Source organism: Ranitomeya variabilis, chromosome 2 (assembly GCF_051348905.1).
Source record: "Ranitomeya variabilis isolate aRanVar5 chromosome 2, aRanVar5.hap1, whole genome shotgun sequence".
Taxonomy (NCBI): Eukaryota; Metazoa; Chordata; class Amphibia; order Anura; family Dendrobatidae; genus Ranitomeya; species Ranitomeya variabilis.
In genome coordinates, this window is record NC_135233.1 from 432,307,456 (window position 1) to 432,328,218 (window position 20,763).

At 45.7% G+C, this 20,763-nt stretch overlaps 1 protein-coding gene across 2 annotated transcripts in view; it reads left to right on the top strand.

The window, feature by feature from the left end:
- The first annotated feature begins 11,294 nt into the window (after nt 1-11,294).
- CD44 (CD44 molecule (IN blood group)) overlaps nt 11,295-20,763 on the top strand; it is an 87,658-nt gene continuing 78,189 nt past the window's right edge. The window contains exon 1 of one of the 2 annotated variants that reach the window (XM_077287008.1): nt 11,295-11,770. In XM_077287008.1, coding sequence (XP_077143123.1) covers nt 11,701-11,770 — 70 coding nt within the window. In that variant the 5' untranslated portion in view covers nt 11,295-11,700. The remainder of the gene's footprint in view (nt 11,771-20,763) is intronic. The other variant, XM_077287010.1, reaches the window with a different exon arrangement.

Sequence of the window (20,763 nt, forward strand, 5' to 3'; positions counted from 1 at the left end):
CAAGTTTCCAATGACAAAGAAAACCAAACATATCTGAGCAGAAGTGTCGTGACCTGATGTCTCACCTGTTACTCAATGTTCTGTGCATCTGTTTTCGCAGCCAGTAGCATTCTAGTAGCATCGCCTACAACACTAGTAAGTAGTGTCACCTAGAACACTAGTAGTAGCATCACCTAGAGCACTAGTAGTAGCATCACCCAGAGCACTAGTAGTAGCATCACCTACACTAGTAGGTAGCGTCACATAGAACGCCAGTAGCATCACCAAGAGCACTAGTAGTAGCATCACCTAGAACACTAGCAGTAGCATCACCTAGAACACTTGTAGCATCACCCAGAGAACTAGTAGTAGCATCACATAGAACACTAGTAGTAGCATCACCTAGAACACTTGTAGTAGCATCACCCAGAGCACTAGTAGTAGCATCACCTACAACACTTGTCGTAGCATCACCTAGAACACTAGTAGTAGCATCACCCAGAGCACTAGTAGTAGCATCACCTAGAACACTTGTAGTAGCATCACCTAGAACACTAGTAGTAGCATCACCCAGAACACTAGTAGTAGCATCACCCAGAGCACTAGTAGCAGTATTGCCTACAACACTGGTAGCATTGCCTAGAACACTAATAACATCTCCTATGACACTAGCAGTAGCACTACTTACAACACTAGTAGCATCACCCAGAGCACTAGTAGCATCACCCAGAGCCCTAGTTGTAGCATCACCTAGAACACCAATAGCAGTATTGCCTACAACACTAGTAGCATTGCCTAGAACACTAGTAACATTTCCTATAACACTAGCAGTACCATCACCCAGAACACTAGCAGTAGCATTACTTTGAACACTAGTAGCATCACCTAGAACACTAGTAGTAACATCACCCAGAACACTAGTATTAGCATCACCTAGAATACTAGAAGTAGCATCACCTAGAATAATAATAGCATCACCTAATATACTAGCAGCATTGACTAGAACACTCGTAGTATCACCTAGAACACCTGTAGCATCACCCAAAGCACTAGTAGCATTACCAGAACACTAGTAGCATAATCTACAACACTAATAGTAGCATCTAGAACACTAGTAGTAGCATCTCCTAGAACACTAGTTTTAGCCTCACCAAGGACACTAGTAACATCACCTAAGACACTAGCAGCATCACCCAGAACCCTAGTAGTTTCAACTAGAACACCTGTAACATCACCCAGGACACTAGTAGCATCGACTAGTCCTAGAAATCTTGAGTGACACCTAGAACACTTTCAGCATCAAGCATTACCTAGAACCTTACATCTACACAATGTTCTCTTTAATAACAATAGAACTAACAATTCCAAAAATTTCAGACTGGCACAGCAAAGGCATTGAGGCATTGATTAGAACATTAATTAACTCCTTGCTCTATATTCTATATACTATAGTATATTCTATACTCTATTTTCTATATTCATAGGGAATCTATGTCAACATGAGAGCAAGATAGAGTTTCTTAATTTTATTTCTAAGAACCCGGTTTAAAATTGTTGCCTCTTTGGTATTTTTGATTAATGGGCAGATTTTATATCAATAGGTGGGAAGCCAATGTCATACACTGAGGCATAGATTCATGTGTCTTTTAGGGGATGCTCTCCAATGGCAATGCGAGCCTGGACCTCATCATTTTCAAGGGTCCACACAAGGATGTGTATGATGGTGGAAGCCTTCTGCAGAATTGGTTTCAGTTGACTGGTCATCATCACCCATGCTTTAGATATGACATTGCAATGTTTCATAAAGTCATGTTTGAGCCTTTGGTGTCACAGTCATCCTTGAACACGGACATCCTATTGCCATGTTGGATCCTTGATATATTAGTCTTATTTATACCAGGACAAGGAAACCATTAACAACAAGGGGTTTCTGCAGCAGCCAAAAATGTAAATCCCTTCCCGCACACAGTAGACAGAATGTCTCTTTCTATCCTACCCAATTATACAACTTTGCCAAGGACTGGAAACTAAGTATTTTTCTATTTTTTTTTTCTATCATACCTCTTCTCTGTCCAGGGTTTGTACGTGTTGGAACAATAAACTCTAGCAAATTTTGTGATCAGTGTTGAAAAAAAATAAAAAATCTAAAGTGTAAAAGTTTTGTACTTTCTGACATTGGAACTTCTCTTCGATCGGACAGTTCATCTTCCCGGAGTCGGAGACCTTGTGTCCTCCTTGTTACCATTGCTGAAATTACTTTCCAAAAAGATCCTGCAGCAAATGTAGAACCTGTATAAAAAAAAAGAGTCTTGTTTAATGATTTTGGGTTCGGGACCTTGATACAATTCGGAATCTTGTAGAAAGGAGAACTCATGATTCTTCATGTAGCAATGTGTTAGCTAAAAATGGGCTACCGTAATGAGACAGGACACTGTTTAGTAGGGTCTACAATGTCCCCTGGTCTTCACCCTCTTACCCCCATACAGGGTTCTGGTCTTCATTCAGGGGCCTCTGGTTGTATCTGCAGAGTAACTTCTGACCGGTGCAGCTCCTGGTAGTAGAACTAAAGAGTCAGAAACAAGGGCACTGTCGAATCCCAAAATTCAGTCAATAATAGGGTAACGTAGACCAGATTTGGCTGCTGAATCCGCTTTGCTATTGGTCGGCTGACCAGATCTCTCGGTTGGCAGGTCAGAGAGACTCTGTGATTGGCCATAACCACTATCAGTAATCCCATCTGGTGCGCTACCCATACGCCACCCCTTGACGGAGACTGGAGCCGAATTAGGCAGCGATGAAGACCAAATCAACCAATGAAATTTTGGACAAAAAATAAAAATTTGAATCCAGAGTAGAACTAATCCAGTGAAGAGCTAAAATGTAATCAATCTACGGCTAGAAATTAGGGTTGGAGTGGCCCAGCAAAGGTCCAGGAGATCTTTAGTGGTGGTCTCACCATAACGCACCTCAAGGATCTTCCTTTAGAGCCAACTCTGGAGCCAATCGCTTCCCGTTGGGTCTATTCCTTGAAAGATAATTCACAAATAGTCTGTGGTGTAATTTCGTTTTGAGGACCCACGAACCCCAGATGGACACTTGAGGGGATGGAGAACCCTGTGGCGTAAGGAATTCGGGGTTACTAAGTCTTATCCTAAAGTTAAATTACCGTAATATTAAGAACTATTGTGAATTTTATTTTTTTTTTTAAAAGGTGACAAACTTTTAGTGGTAGGTTTGAATTGGTGAAGGCTATGAGTTGGCCATGCACATGGCTGGCAATAATTATGGCAACGTATGTATAGTCAGGGAGCGCTCGCCCTCGGGCCTCGTCTGCAGCCGTTCGTGTATGTTTTAGTAATCGTTATTTAATTCTAAGTAAAACAAATCTGGTGTAAACTTCACAGAGGATCATTAGTGGCCACGCGACAACCATCCCTGCAGAATATTCCCAACAAGGGCCCGAACCGCGGTCATCAATCAGCCGCTTACCGATAGGCTCCGATTATGTAAGTAGCCGCCATGTATAGGAGAGTGGAAACAATCGTGTTACTAATTATGATGAATCTGCAAATGACTTATCCCATCAGAGGAAGGGGAACGCTTACACGCGGCTGATAAAATAAAGAGAAAAAGATATAAGCAGACGACCTTCATAGAGGTCACAATCATTAGCTGAGCTACATTGGGATGAGAGGTTGTAGCACCCCCGCGAAGGGATCGCTGAGGGGTCTAAAGACCTACATGGTATATGGATGGAAGGGGCTTAAAGCAATATAGTACAGGAATGTGTAATTCTGATAGATAGAAGGATGGATAGATGGAAGGGTGGATGGATGGATGAATGGATGGATGGATGGATTAATGAATGAATGTCTGGAAGGGAAGAAGGAAGGAAGGAGGGAAGGAAGGAAAAAAGGAAGGATGGATAAATGGAAGGAAGGAAGGAAGGATGGGTAGATTGAAGGACGGATTGATGGATGGAAGGGTAGATGGAGGGTAGATGGAAGGGAAGGAAGAAGGAAGGAGAAATGGGTTGATGGAAGTGTGGGTAGATCGAAGGAAGTGTAGATAGATGGGTAGATGGAAGGGAGGAAGGAAGGAAGACTGGGTGGATGGAAGTATGGGTAGATGGAAGAATGGGTAGGTAGATGGATGGGTAGATGGAAGGAAGGGAGGAAGGAAGGAAGGAAGAATGGATAGATGGAAGTATGGATAGATGGAAGTATGGATAGATGGAAGTATGGGTAGATGGAAGGAAGGGTAGATGGAAGGAAGGGTAGATGGAAGAATGTATTGATTGATGGATGGTTAGAAGGATGGATGGTTGGGTAGATGGAAGTATAGATGTAATTATGGATGGATAGAGGGATAGATATGTAAAATAGATATAAAATGGATATGGAATAGATACATAATTAGAAAAATGATAGATTTGACGCTAGATAGATAATAAATATGTGAGATAGATATGAAATAGATTTGCGATAGCTAGATTAATACATAAACAGATCGATAGATGGATAGATAATAGATTGGTATGAGATACGTTTTATAGATCCCCCATGGGGATTGCATATTTTTGTGATTTTACTTTTCTAGGATCGTTAAACTGTCGGCCTCTTTGATGCGAGGATTCGTGTTCCCAATTCGTGTTTTATGATCTGTCTGTAGTCTGGTGCGGATTATATATAAATTGTCTCCAGGTGAAGTTGTTCTACAGAACACTTGAAAAAAAAAATCATCTCGTCTTCTCTCTCTCCGTACAGGCCCAATTTACAGGCAGAAATATGGGAAAACATATGCCCTGGAATCACCTTCCACGACAGCTGGGAATTATCCCCTTTTCACGCTGCCCCCTCTCTCGCTTTCCCCGTCTCCGCACAGAAAGAGAACTCTAAACATGGATTATAGTCGTCGCTGAAGTTCTCATTAAATAAACCGTCCGCTGACATCGATGCCATAAGCAGATTTCATCTCCCGAGGAGGAACAGTGAAAGAAATGTAATCAACGGCTGAAACAAAAGACTGCTTATGTTCCTGGCGTGAGAGATTCCAAACAGCGACGTCCGCGACATTTTATGGCCGTGGAACTTATAGGACGTTCCAGCAGCTGCAAGTGTCTAGAAGCAAAAATAAACAACAAAATAACTATTTTTTTGTGTTTCCTTGTAATAAACGAGTCCAAGTAATCAGGGACTGAGGGTCTGATATTATATTATTACTTCCCTCCTGGATCTTCCTCCATCACTGTGAGTGATATTATTGAGAAGTGAAAGGAGCCGCAGCAACTCAGCCACAAAGTGGAGACTCCGTAATGTTACAAAGTGGGGGGCCGAGCGCTGAGAAGCAGAGGGCAGAAAAGTCACCACTGCTGACCCCATAACAATAGAGTCCAGACCTCCTCTGGTGTCAGCACAAAGACTGTTCCCCTGCCGCGAGCTTCATGCAGCCGTACATCACCAAGCACAATGCCGAGCGTCGGATGGAGTGGGGTAAAGCCGCCACCACTGGACTCTGGAGGAGACGTGTTCTGTGCAGTGACGGATCGCACTTCTCTGTGTCTGATGGAGGAGTCTGGGTTTGGTGATTCCAGGAGGATGCTACCCGCATATCTCAGCGAGGAGGGAGTGCCCCTTTATCAGTCGTTAGAAGCCATTCTCACACATGCTGGTAGATGGAATGCGTCCATTAGTTGTGAAGTGCTGAAATAATGAATCGATTTGTCCATAAATTTATCACTTCACACTTGAAGGTATTATTGGGTGCGAAGGACAAAGGACGGTCTATGTGCGGTGTCCTCCGCCAGCCCCTCACACACTGCCGCTATTGTCAGGACATTCACGCATCGCTCACACTGGCAGCTTTGAATATCTGTAGAATGTTAGTTTCATCAAGTCACGCAACACAAACACCGTGACACCCCGAAAGCAGGGAGGAGGCGAAACATAGCGGAAGGGGCCTGAGATGGCGTGTGACCAACACAAAGCCCAATAGCAATTGGTATTATTTGTGCACTATATGTTGGTATTATTTCAGCACTGTATAACAGCATTATATGACCATTCTTTGTATCATCTGGTTACTGTATGTTAGTAATATTCCTGCGTTGTATGCTGGTGCACTGTGGTACACAGTGTGTATCTTATTATTTGTGTACTGTATATTAGTAATATTCCAGCACTGTATGTCGGTGCCCTGTGGATACTATGTTATTATTTGTGCACTGTATGACGCCACTATTCTCCTCATAGAGTGTCTCAATGACGCCTTCTGGACATCTGTCAGGTCAGAAGTCTTCCCCATGATTGTGGGGCTACTGAAACAGACAAAGGGACCTTTTTAAATGCTTAGGAAGCCTTTGCAGGTGTTAATTATTCTAATTGTCACGCTGCTGCAATGCAGGTAGGTGCATGCTCCACTAGATGGCAGTAGAGTGGAAGCAGGACTGCACCTAAACAGAGCTGGCCTGCAGTGCAACAGTGAGGTGACCACAAGAGGCAGCAGAATAGTCAAACAAGCCGGGTCAGATCCTAGACTGTAGTGCAGTATCAAAGGAATAAGCAAACTCACGGTCAGAGACAAGCCAGGGAGTCAGTAACGGTCAGGAGCGGATAAGACAAAAGATAGAAGCAGGTCAGGATACAAGCCAAGTCAAAACCAGGGAGTTAGCACACTAAAGTGAAACACTGAGTCAAAACGGAAATAGGGGAAAACAGAGACACGGGTTCAGACAGCAAATGCAGCAGGACAAATCAGAGCAACCAGAGTCAGCTACAGCAGCCCTAGGCAAAAACTATAAGGGTATGTTTCCACGTTCAGGAAACGCTGCTTGTTTGACACTGCGCAGCGCTGCAGCGTCAAACAAGCAGCATCCAGATGTTCCTGCATAGTGGAGGGGATTTGATGAAATCCTGTCTCCACTATGCGTGGAAACCCGCACGCGGCGGCCCTGCAACTACGGACATGCTGCGCGTCTTTTCAGATCGCAGCATGCCCGTACACCTTGCGGGGACGCAGTGTCCCCACAAGGCATATCACAGGGCCCTATGGGAGAGAGCGATCATCCCGGATGTGAAGAGTTAACACATCCGGCATGATTGCGTCCCATTAAGGGGGCGGGGCTTAGCGCCGAGCGGCTTCGCAGCTGCGGCGATACCGCCGCCCATCCGTACCGTGGAGACATACCCTAACTGACATTGCCTGCAGGAAGCAGTGACAATAAATAGCAAACCTGAACCGAGACAGAGGCTGAGAAAGGTTAACTCTTGTCATGAACAGACCGGGAAAAAGGGAAAACAGGACTCAAAACCTGGTCTGGATCATGACACTAATTTACTGAGATAATGACTTTTGAGTTTTCATTGGCTGTAAGCCATAATCATCAACATTAACAGAAATAAACACGTGAAATAGATCACTCTGTAGTGACTCTATATAATATAGGAGTTTCACTTTTTGTATTGAAGAACTGAAATAAATTCACTTTTTGATGATATTCTAATTTTGTGAGAAGCACCTGTATATAAATCTGCCACACTTAGGCTATGTGCACACGTCAGGGTTTCTTGCAGAAATTTCCTGAGCAAAACCGGACATTTTCTGCAAGAAATCAGCATGTGTTTTTTTCGCATTTTTCTCACTTTTTTTGTGCCATTTTTTGCGTTTTTTTTTCCGGAGATTTCCCAATGCAATAAAATAGTGGGAAATCCACAAAAAATCCGCAAAATTAATGAACATGCTGCGTTTTTTACCGGAAAAAAAGCGCATCATGTGCACAAAAATTGCAGAATGCATTCTAAATGATGGGATGCATATGTATGCGTTTTTTATGTGTTTTTATAGCGAAAAAAATGCGAAAAATCCACAACTTGTGCACACAGCCTTACAGTCCTAGAATGGACTTGCTGATAAAAAAAAAAAATAAATAAATAAATAAATAAATAAAAAATCGCTTTAATTCTTGTATCCAAAAATGTTCTGCAACGTTGTCATATTCATTCTATTTCAATCTCGCACCATTTTCAAGATCTCTACTTCCTGTCAGTGACTAGATCCTTTCTCTGATAACCCTTCCTGATCAACATCGACACTACTGGTGCATATGGTGAGAGCTCCGATACACTGTAACAAGCGCTGCAGCTGTTACCATGACCCGGCCAAGCATAGAAAAGTAATCGAGGATGTTAACATTTATTGACAGCAGGTAGAGATCCTGAAAATGGTGAGAATTTGAAACTTTTCTATCTGTCTGGCGAGCTGGATGGGTGGGTAAGATTCTGGATCTGGTTTTATGCATTGTAGTGACAGCAGCTCGCTGCTTCTCATAACTCGCAGTAGACGGAAGACGGCGGCTGATTTTTTCTCAGCTGATGACAGATGACAAGTGCGGTACAGATGCGATGAAACGCGGTGTGGTCTGATAATAAATATCGGTGCGCACAAAGCAACATAAACACATGTAACGTCCGCCGCATAGGAGCCCCTCCCCCGTAAGATTGCAATAGCTCTTAATTATTTATTCAAATCAGTTATGATTTATGTAAATTAGGTCATGAAGTGCATTTTTGACTACTGTGAGATGTTATAGGTGTTCTAGTGTCCTTCTGTTAGATCTATAGGTGCCTAGGCTGCTGGAAGCTCAGGTCAGTAAAATTGCCAACTGAGCCCAAGTGTTATATTTAGAATATCGACTTGGACGTTACCTGCAATCTCCCCTTTAGGCCTTGTTGCTTTGTTATCAAACATACTACTTGGTCTTAAACTGCACTTTCCCCATTGCACCTGATCCCTGGTTCAATTAAATTGTAATTAAGCATAATACACGACCTTGATCTTTTATGTGTTCTAGTCTCATTCTATTACATCCATAGGCGCCTAGGCTGCTGGAAGCTCAGCTCTTCAGCATTGCCAACTGAGCCCAAGTGTTATATTTGGAATATCGACTTACACACACAAGGACTTGTATCATTGTGTTAAATCTATAGGTGCCTAAGCTGCTGGAAGCTCAGTTCCTCAGAATTGCCAATTGATGCTGAGTGTTATTTTTGGACTCTTACACACATGGACTAGGACTACAGTTGCCCCATTGGGCTTTGCACACAAACAGTGGGGGCCTTGATAGTCAGGGCCGGACTGGCCATCTGGCAATTCTGGCAAATGCCAGAAGGGCCTGTTTGGTCATGGGCTGCCTTGTCTGCCAAGTTGTTAACAGAATCGGTGGTCTCAAGATCCCCATACTGTTAAGAGTTGTGATGGAGCACAAAGTTGCTGACTCCGTCACTTACCCCAGCAGCCACAGATATCATTAGAAATATTGGTCTTGTAGAAAATCTTCCTTTCCTCCATCCATGTACCCAGAGGTAACCATGCTGGTCCTTGGAGAGAGGGATGTATGTACCTAGAGGTAACCATGCTGGTCCTTGGAGAGAGGGACGTATGTACCTAGAGGAAACCATGCTGGTCCTTGGAGAGAGGGACGTATGTACCCAGAGGTAACCATGCTGGTCCTTGGAGAGAGGGATGTATGTACCTAGAGGAAACCATGCTGGTCCTTGGAGAGAGGGATGTATGTACCTAGAGGTAACCATGCTGGTCCTTGGAGAGAGGGACGTATGTACCTAGAGGTAACCATGCTGGTCCTTGGAGAGAGGGACGTATGTACCCAGAGGGAACCATGCTGGTCCTTGGAGAGAGGGACGTATGTACCTAGAGGAAACCATGCTGGTTCTTGGAGAGAGGGACGTATGTACCCAGAGGTAACCATGCTGGTCCTTGGAGAGAGGGACGTATGTACCCAGAGGTAACCATGCTGGTCCTTGGAGAGAGGGACGTATGTACCTAGAGGAAACCATGCTGGTTCTTGGAGAGAGGGACGTATGTACCCAGAGGTAACCATGCTGGTCCTTGGAGAGAGGGACGTATGTACCTAGAGGAAACCATGCTGGTCCTTGGAGAGAGGGACGTATGTACCCAGAGGTAACCATGCTGGTCCTTGGAGAGAGGGACGTATGTACCTAGAGGAAACCATGCTGGTCCTTGGAGAGAGGGACGTATGTACCCAGAGGTAACCATGCTGGTCCTTGGAGAGAGGGACGTATGTACCCAGAGGTAACCATGCTGGTCCTTGGAGAGAGGGACGTATGTACCTAGACGTAACCATGCTGGTCCTTGGAGAGAGGGACGTATGTACCTAGAGCAAACCATGCTGGTCCTTGGAGAGAGGGACGTATGTACCCAGAGGTAACCATGCTGGTCCTTGGAGAGAGGGACGTATGTACCTAGAGGAAACCATGCTGGTCCTTGGAGAGAGGGACGTATGTACCCAGAGGTAACCATGCTGGTCCTTGGAGAGAGGGATGTATGTACCTAGAGGTAACCATGCTGGTCCTTGGAGAGAGGGACGTATGTACCTAGAGGTAGCCATGCTGGTCCTTGGAGAGAGGGACGTATGTACCCAGAGGTAACCATGCTGGTCCTTGGAGAGAGGGACGTATGTACTCAGAGGTGACCATGCTGGTCCTTGGAGAGAGGGACGTATGTACCTAGAGGTAACCATGCTGGTCCTTGGAGAGAGGGACATATGTACCCAGAGGTAACCATGCTGGTCCTTGGAGAGAGGGACGTATGCACCCAGAGGTAACCATGCTGGTCCTTGGAGAGAGGGACGTATGCACCCAGAGGTAGCCATGCTGGTCCTTGGAGAGAGGGACGTATGTACCCAGAGGAAACCATGCTGGTCCTTGGAGAGAGGGACGTATGTACCTAGAGGTAACCATGCTGGTCCTTGGAGAGAGGGACGTATGTACCCAGAGGTAACCATTCTGGTCCTTGGAGAGAGGGACATATGTACCTAGAGGTAACCATGCTGGTCCTTGGAGAGAGGGTCCTGCATTGGTTGGTCCCATCATCATTGCTACCAGACCCCAAACTCGAAATATGAAACCAGCAAAAAAAAAAGGGGGTATAGAAGAGTCCGAGGAGACGTGCAAATGGGACACAGGGGCGATCACCCACGTGTCCCCTTGGCCCATTATACTCATTGTCATGGCACCGCTCACTTTATGGGGTTGCAAAATAAATAGCGCCCACTCTTGCCAAGATGGTGATACAGTGTATAGTGGGTGTAGGGGTTACAGTGGCATCTAAGGGGTCCAAAGACCTATGAGAATTAGGGGTCTTGTTGGAGATTTTGCATTGGCGCCACTGGATATCGCTATTTGCCATGGTGCTGCCCCCTGTAGGTTGGGCCCGGTGCGGACTCACGGGTGCTCACGTCCGGTATCCAGATATTAAAAGGGACAATTTTATTTGATGGCGGAGGGAAAATGGCTCCAAAGGCTGATGGGGCGATGAGAGACGCAGGCGCGGAGCCGGTCCACTGCCATCTGGTTCTGCTTTCTCCGGGTCACTAGGAGCCATTAACCCTTCCCGGGGTGAAAGGTTTGGGGGCCTCTAGACCCCGTTTCCTGTGTCAGGTTACTGCAGACCCCTGTGCTGCGGGGCCGGGGACGCTCGCTCTCGGGTTTGGGCTTTTTTTTCTTCTTCTGGGTGTGACTTTTCTTTCCCTCCCAGTTATGACACGACTCCAGCTCCTTTGAATCGGAATAATAAGCCCTTCAGACTTACGAGCTCCTTTGCTGCACGGTGGCTGAATTTGGTGCTTCTTGTGGGAACTCGTTAAAGAGGTTTTTGTTTTTTTTGAGAATCCCCAAAAAATAAAAAATGACCAAGCCGCTGTGGATTTTCTGTTTTGGATTATTCTCTTGGATTGGAGCTTCCCAGGCGCACATAGGTAAGAGGCCGCTGATTGTTTCACCCATCTGCAAAGTTTCCCCAAAAAGTTATATGTAGCAGGGCCGGACTTGGTTGATGTAGTTGAGCTGAGTTTGTCAAGAAAAAGTAGATTTTTTTTTTTCAGAAACTTTTCAATTTTGGCTTAGATGCAGCGGGGATCAGTTTATTACATATGTTATATTAAGATGTAGCAGAGGCAGCTTTGCTGGACTAGATGGAGCAATGATTCACATTGTTGGCTTTCTAAGATGTAGCAGTGCTGGTTTTTAAGAGATATTAAACCCCCCAGGGGTCAGATGTAGTGGAGCAGAGTTTTTTTTTAATTTGGTCTAGATAAGTTGGGTGTGTTAGATGTAGTAGAGAGGAGTTTGACATAAGGATTTCATTGATAGATATAGCAGAGCTGAGTTGGTTGAATCTGGCACAGGTGGGCTGGTTGCATGTAGTTGAGTTGCATTCTGGAAGTAGCAGAGCCGAGTTTGTAAGTTTTCTCTTGATCTGGTTCTCTAGCAGAATTGAGTTTGTAAGATCAAGTCTTATCACAGCTGACAAGCTTAGTTTCACAGCCTCTAATCTAACAAACTCAGCCCTACTATGCCTAATAATGGAGTTCTACAGTACTACAACACATCCAGCTCTGCATGTTATATATATTAGTGATGGGTTCGTTCGCTCTGGTGCTGTTTTTACTTGGTATTGTAGATGAAGCAGAGTTGGGTTTGTTGCAAGTAACAGCACAGAGCTGGTAAGATGTAGTAGTGTTGAGTTTGTCATTTAGCGCCATTTATCCTCACACCTTTCTTGCGACTTTACATAGGACTGCAATTAAACCGACTAAGTTATGAGACATGAGGCATGAGAAAAGTACTACAAGTGACAAGCTCAGCTCTGCTACGTCTGCAGTGACATGGAGCGTGGCGCTGGGGCGGGGGGCTTGTATGGCGATGCCTCCTGGGTCGATGCTTCTTATCTGGGGGCAGAGGTCCAGTTCTGAGATGCTCAGGTTATTCCATCAATGCCAGTAACACCAGTTACACCATTGCCTTATTGGGACTCTTTAGGTTTCATCCAACAGATTCTTTTGTGGATTCGTGATTTTCTTTTGTGGATTCGTGATTTACTGTTTCAGGGGAACTTTGGGAAGAACCACAAATCCCAGCAGGCAAAGAGACAACAACCAAGATAATGGTCTCTGATCTGCAGCTCCCCAACTATTGCACAACTACAACTCCCAGCAGACTGCGACTTATTTTTACTCTTCAACTGCTGTGTAACACCTCTCAGTTTGTCCAATATCTGCGGTTTTCAGGGCAATGTCTTTACATGCTGGGACTTGTGGTTCCAACATAAGTTTCATAGGATGCAGCCAAGAAAACGTTCACAAAGCCACTGACTGTCAAGGTTTGCTGTGAGTTGTAGTTGTGCAAGAGCTGAAGAGGAAAACTGCCTCAGCATGCTGGGAGTTGTAGTTCTGCCACTGTTGTGGACACTTGTGTCTTAGAGGGATCTGGGCATGCTGATGCTGGTAGTTCTACCCCAAGCTTTTCCTGGGCATGCTGATGCTGATAGTTCTACCCCAAGCTTTTCCTGGGCATGCTGATAGTTCTACCCCAAGCTTTTCCTGGGCATGCTGATGCTGGTAGTTCTACCCCAAGCTTTTCCTGTAGCAAAGTATCAATACTGCTGCGCAAACCTATGCTGTGACTTGTAGTTCATCCAATAGGATTGTGCAGTCAGACAATGCTGGGTGTTGTAGTTTGGATACGTAATAACCATATTCCGCAGCACTTTACAATTCTGAGGATATCTGTACTGTCAGGAGCCGGGGGTTGGATGCTGCTCTAAGACATGCTGTGACTTGTAGTTCCACAACATCCAGTGTAGTATGCACGCAATAAGATTGTAAGAAAATTGCCATTTCAGGATTTTTACAGCATGCTGGGAATTGTAGTTCGGCCAGAACGCTACTAGTTGGACAGCCTTGGGTATGACTGTACACTGTACGGTATGTGTGATATTGGGAGTTGGAGTCTGGCAACAGCTGGAGACAATTACTCTAAAATCTGCTGTGACTTGTAGTCCCACATCATCCAACACAGTATGTATGTAGAGTATAAGGGATTGCTGGGGGTAGTGCTGCTGGAGAGGAGAAGTTTAGAGCTCCTGTCTGTAACTTGTGGCCATTGTGTGGGTGTAGCCGCAGACACGTGCTCCGAGAGGGCGCTGATAGAGCTCTGCTACATCTGACACCGAGAGTGGCTGGGGAGTGAAAGCAACAACACAACACAGACAGCACAGCACAGCATAACATAACACAGCACTGACAGCACAACACAACAGCACAACACAGACAGCACAGCACAACACAGCACAGCATAACACAGCACTGACAGCACAACACAATAGCACAACACAGACAGCGCAGCACAACACAGCACAACATAGCACAGACAGCACAGCACAACACAGCACAGCATAACACAGCACTGACAGCCCAACACAACACGGCACAACACAGCCCAACACAACACAGCACAACACAGCCCAACACAACAACACAGCACAGAGAGCGCAGCACAACACAGCACAGCACAACACAGCACAGACAGCATAGCATCAGACAGCACAGCACAACACAGCACAAACAGCGCAGCACAGACAGCACAGCACAACACAGCACAGACAGCGCAGCACAGCACAACACAGCCCAACACAACAGCACAACACAGACAGCGCAGCACAACACAGCACAGACAGTGCAGCACAACACAGCACAGTGTTGTGAATTTGCTTTTTGCTCCCTCTAGTGGTTACTAGTTTTTTGACTCTGGTTTTTCTGTCATTCCTTTTATCCGCACCTGGGTCGTTAGTTAGGGGTGTTGCCTTTCATGCCGCTCATCCTGATCGCCCTGGTGGTCGTGGTGAGGGTTCGGTGACCCCTCACTAAGGGGGGGGGTACTGTTGTGAATTTGCTTTTTGCTCCCTCTAGTGGTTACTAGTTTTTTGACTCTGGTTTTTCTGTCATTCCTTTTATCCGCACCTGGGTCGTTAGTTAGGGGTGTTGCTATATAAGCTCCCTGGACCTTCAGTTCAATGCCTGGCAACGTAGTTATCAGAGCTAGTCTGCTGTGCTCTTGTCTACTGATCCTGGTTCCAGTTATATCAGCTAAGTCTGCCTTTTGCTATTTGTTTTGGTTTTGTATTTTTGTCCAGCTTGTTCCAAAACTATATCCTGACCTTTGCTGTAAGCTCTAGGGGGGCTGGTGTTCTCCCCCCGGACCGTTAGACGGTTCGGGGGTTCTTGAATTTCCAGTGTGGATTTTGATAGGGTTTTTGTTGACCATATAAGTTACCTTTCTTTATTCTGCTATCAGTAAGCGGGCCTCTCTGTGCTAAACCTGGTTCATTTCTGTGTTTTGTTATGACCCCAATGGCGAGGGTCTCAGAGGAACGTGGAAATCTGCAGAATACAAAAATCCAGCTCATAGGGCAGTGGTAACTGGGTTGACCATATATCTACTCCTAACGCCAACACTAGAAGTAGCCGGGGATCATTCCTACGTTGATTCTAGATGACACGCGCCAGCCGGAGAATCTAGCTACCCCTAGTAGAGGAAAACAAAGACCTTTCTTGCCTCCAGAGAAGGGGACCCCAAAGCTGGATAGAAGCCCCCCACAAATAATGACGGTGAGGTAAGAGGAAATGACAAACACAGAAATGAACCAGGTTTAGCACAGAGAGGCCCGCTTACTGATAGCAGAATAAAGAAAGGTAACTTATATGGTCAACAAAAACCCTATTAAAATCCACACTGGAAATTCAAGAACCCCCGAACCGTCTAACGGTCCGGGGGGAGAACACCAGCCCCCCTAGAGCTTCCAGCAAAGGTCAGGATATAGATTTGGAACAAGCTGGACAAAAATACAAAACCAAAACAAATAGCAAAAAGCAAAAGGCAGACTTAGCTGATATAACTGGAACCAGGATCAGTAGACAAGAGCACAGCAGACTAGCTCTGATAACTACGTTGCCAGGCATTGAACTGAAGGTCCAGGGAGCTTATATAGCAACACCCCTAAGTAACGACCCAGGTGCGGATAAAAGGAATGACAGAAAAACCAGAGTCAAAAAACTAGTAACCACTAGAGGGAGCAAAAAGCAAATTCACAACAGTACCCCCCCCTTAGTGAGGGGTCACCGAACCCTCACCACGACCACCAGGGCGATCAGGATGAGCGGCATGAAAGGCACGAACTAAATCGGCCGCATGAACATCAGAGGCGACCACCCAGGAATTATCCTCCTGACCATAGCCCTTCCACTTGACCAGGTACTGAAGCCTCCGCCTGGAGAGGCGAGAATCCAAGATCTTCTCCACCACGTACTCCAACTCGCCCTCAACCAACACCGGAGCAGGAGGCTCAGCAGAAGGAACTACAGGCACAATGTACCGCCGCAACAAGGACCTATGAAATACATTGTGAATAGCAAACGACACAGGAAGATCCAGACGAAAAGATACAGGATTAAGGATTTCCAATATCTTGTAAGGCCCAATAAAACGAGGTTTAAATTTGGGAGAGGAGACCTTCATAGGAACAAAGCGGGAAGAAAGCCATACCAAATCCCCAACGCGTAGTCGGGGACCCACACCGCGGCGGCGGTTGGCAAAGCGCTGAGCCTTCTCCTGTGACAACTTCAAGTTGTCCACCACATGATTCCAGATCTGCTGCAACCTATCCACCACAGAATCCACCCCAGGACAGTCAGAAGGCTCCACATGACCCGAAGAAAAGCGAGGATGGAAACCAGAGTTGCAGAAAAAAGGCGAAACCAAGGTGGCGGAACTAGCCCGATTATTAAGGGCAAACTCAGCCAACGGCAAGAATGTCACCCAATCGTCCTGATCAGCAGAGACAAAACACCTCAAATAAGCCTCCAAAGTCTGATTGGTTCGCTCCGTCTGTCCATTAGTCTGAGGATGGAAAGCAGACGAAAACGACAAATCAATGCCCATCCTACTACAAAAGGATCGCCAGAACCTGGAAACGAACTGGGATCCTCTGTCTGACACAATATTCTCAGGGATGCCGTGCAAACGAACCACGTTCTGGAAAAACACAGGAACCAGATCGGAAGAGGAAGGCAGCTTAGGCAAAGGAACCAAATGGACCATCTTGGAGAAGCGATCACATATCACCCAGATAACAGACATGCCCTGAGATAGCGGAAGATCAGAAATGAAATCCATGGAGATATGTGTCCAAGGTCTCTTCGGGACAGGCAAGGGCAAGAGCAAACCGCTGGCACGAGAACAGCAAGGCTTAGCTCGAGCACAAGTCCCACAGGACTGCACAAATGACCGCACATCCCTTGACAAGGAAGGCCACCAAAAGGACCTGGCCACCAGATCTCTGGTGCCAAAAATTCCCGGGTGACCTGCCAACACCGAGGAATGAACCTCGGAAATGACTCTGCTGGTCCACTTATCCGGGACAAACAGTCTGTCAGGTGGACAAGACTCAGGCCTATCAGCCTGAAATCTCTGCAACACACGTCGCAGATCCGGAGAAATAGCTGACAAGATAACTCCATCTTTAAGAATACCAACAGGATCAGCGACTCCAGGAGCATCAGGCACAAAGCTCCTAGAAAGAGCATCGGCCTTCACATTCTTTGAACCTGGTAAATACGAGACAACAAAATCAAAGCGGGAGAAAAACAATGACCAGCGGGCCTGTCTCGGATTAAGGCGTTTAGCAGACTCGAGATACATCAGATTTTTGTGATCAGTCAAGACCACCACACGATGCTTAGCACCCTCGAGCCAATGACGCCACTCCTCAAATGCCCATTTCATGGCCAACAACTCCCGATTGCCCACATCATAATTTCGCTCGGCAGGCGAAAACTTCCTAGAGAAAAAGGCACAAGGTTTCATAACAGAGCAACCAGGGCCTCTCTGCGACAAAACGGCCCCTGCCCCAATCTCCGAAGCATCCACCTCAACCTGAAAGGGAAGTGAGACGTCAGGCTGGCACAAAACAGGCGCCGAAGTAAACCGGCGTTTCAACTCCTGGAAAGCCTCCACGGCAGCAGGAGCCCAGTTAGCTACATCGGAGCCCTTCTTGGTCATATCCGTCAAAGGTTTCACAATGCTAGAAAAATTAGCGATAAAACGACGGTAGAAGTTAGCGAAGCCCAAGAACTTCTGAAGACTCTTAACTGACGAGGGCTGAGTCCAATCAAGAATAGCTCGGACCTTGACTGGGTCCATCTCCACAGCAGAAGGGGAAAAAATGAACCCCAAAAAGGGAACCTTCTGCACACCAAAGAGACACTTTGAGCCCTTGACAAACAAAGAATTTTCACGCAAAATTTTAAAGACCAACCTGACCTGCTCCACATGCGAATCCCAATTGTCAGAAAAAACCAAAATATCATCCAGATAAACAATCAAAAATTTATCCAGATACTTCCGGAAAATGTAATGCATAAAGGACTGAAAAACTGAAGGCGCATTGGAGAGCCCAAAAGGCATCACCAAGTACTCAAAATGACCTTCGGGCGTATTGAATGCGGTTTTCCATTCATCACCTTGCTTAATGCGCACAAGGTTGTACGCACCACGAAGGTCTATCTTGGTGAACCACTTGGCACCCTTAATCCGGGCAAACAAGTCAGACAACAGTGGTAAAGGATACTGAAATTTGACAGTGATCTTATTTAAAAGTCGATAATCAATACAAGGTCTCAAAGATCCGTCCTTTTTTGCCACAAAAAAGAATCCCGCACCAAGAGGGGAAGAAGACGGACGAATATGTCCTTTCTCCAGAGACTCCTTGATATATGAACGCATAGCGGTATGTTCAGGTACCGACAGATTAAACAGTCTTCCCTTAGGAAATTTACTGCCTGGGATCAAATCTATAGCACAGTCACAGTCCCTATGAGGAGGCAGTGCACTGGACTCAGACTCACTGAAGACATCCTGATAATCAGACAAATACTCCGGAACTTCCGAAGGCGTAGAAGAAGCAATAGACACAGGCAGGGAATCCCCATGAATACCACGACAGCCCCAACTTGAGACTGACATAGCCTTCCAGTCCAGGACTGGATTATGGGTCTGTAACCATGGCAGCCCTAAAACAACCAAATCATGCATTTTATGTAAAACCAGGAAACGTATCACCTCGCGGTGTTCAGGAGTCATGCACATGGTAACCTGTGTCCAATACTGCGGTTTATTTGCTGCCAATGGTGTAGCATCAATACCCCTAAGAGGAATAGGATTTTCTAATGGTTCAAGAGTAAAACCACAGCGCTTAGCAAATGAGAGATCCATGAGACTCAGGGCAGCACCTGAATCTACAAACGCCATGACAGGATAAGCTGACAGTGAGCAAATCAAAGTTACAGACAGAATAAATTTAGGTTGCAAATTACCAACGGTGACAGGACTAACAACCTTAGCTATACGTTTAGAGCATGCTGAGATAACATGTGTAGAATCACCACAGTAGTAGCACAAGCCATTCCGGCGTCTATGAATTTTCCGCTCATTTCTAGTCAGGATTCTATCACATTGCATTAAATCAGGTGTCTGTTCAGACAACACCATGAGGGAATTTGCGGTTTTTCTATCACATTGCACCGAATTAGGTGTCTGTTCAGACAACACCATGAGGGAATTTGCGGTTTTGCGCTCCCGCAACCGCCGGTCAATTTGAATAGCCAGTGCCATAGTATCATTCAGACCTGTGGGAATGGGAAAACCCACCATAACATTCTTAATGGCTTCAGAAAGGCCATTTCTAAAATTAGCGGCCAGTGCACACTCGTTCCAATGTGTCAGCACGGACCATTTCCGAAATTTTTGGCAATACACTTCAGCCTCGTCCTGCCCCTGAGACATAGCCAGCAAGGCCTTTTCTGCCTGAATCTCAAGATTGGGTTCCTCATAAAGTAAACCGAGCGCCAGAAAAAACGCATCAAGATCAGCCAATGCCGGATCTCCTGGCGCCAGCGAAAAAGCCCAATCCTGAGGGTCGCCCCGTAAGAACGAAATAACAATTTTTACTTGCTGAGCAGAATCTCCAGATGAACAGGGTCTCAGGGACAAAAACAATTTACAATTATTCACGAAATTCCTAAACTTAAACCTGTCTCCGGAAAACAGTTCAGGAATCAGTATTTTAGGTTCTGACCTAGGATTTCTGATAACATAGTCTTGTATGCCCTGCACACGAGTAGCCAGCTGGTCCACACTTGTAATCAAGGTCTGGACATTCATGTCTGCAGCAAGCATAGCCACTCTGAGGTAAAGGGGAAGAAGAAAAAAAAAAAAAACTCAGAATCTTCTTTCTTATAATCCCTCTTCTGCAATGCATTAAACATTTAATACTGGCCTGGCAAACTGTTATGACCCCAATGGCGAGGGTCTCAGAGGAACGTGGAAATCTGCAGAATACAAAAATCCAGCTCATAGGGCAGTGGTAACTGGGTTGACCATATATCTACTCCTAACGCCAACACTAGAAGTAGCCGGGGATCATTCCTACGTTGATTCTAGATGACACGCGCCAGCCGGAGAATCTAGCTACCCCTAGTAGAGGAAAACAAAGACCTTTCTTGCCTCCAGAGAAGGGGACCCCAAAGCTGGATAGAAGCCCCCACAAATAATGACGGTGAGGTAAGAGGAAATGACAAACACAGAAATGAACCAGGTTTAGCACAGAGAGGCCCGCTTACTGATAGCAGAATAAAGAAAGGTAACTTATATGGTCAACAAAAACCCTATTAAAATCCACACTGGAAATTCAAGAACCCCCGAACCGTCTAACGGTCCGGGGGGAGAACACCAGCCCCCCTAGAGCTTCCAGCAAAGGTCAGGATATAGATTTGGAACAAGCTGGACAAAAATACAAAACCAAAACAAATAGCAAAAAGCAAAAGGCAGACTTAGCTGATATAACTGGAACCAGGAT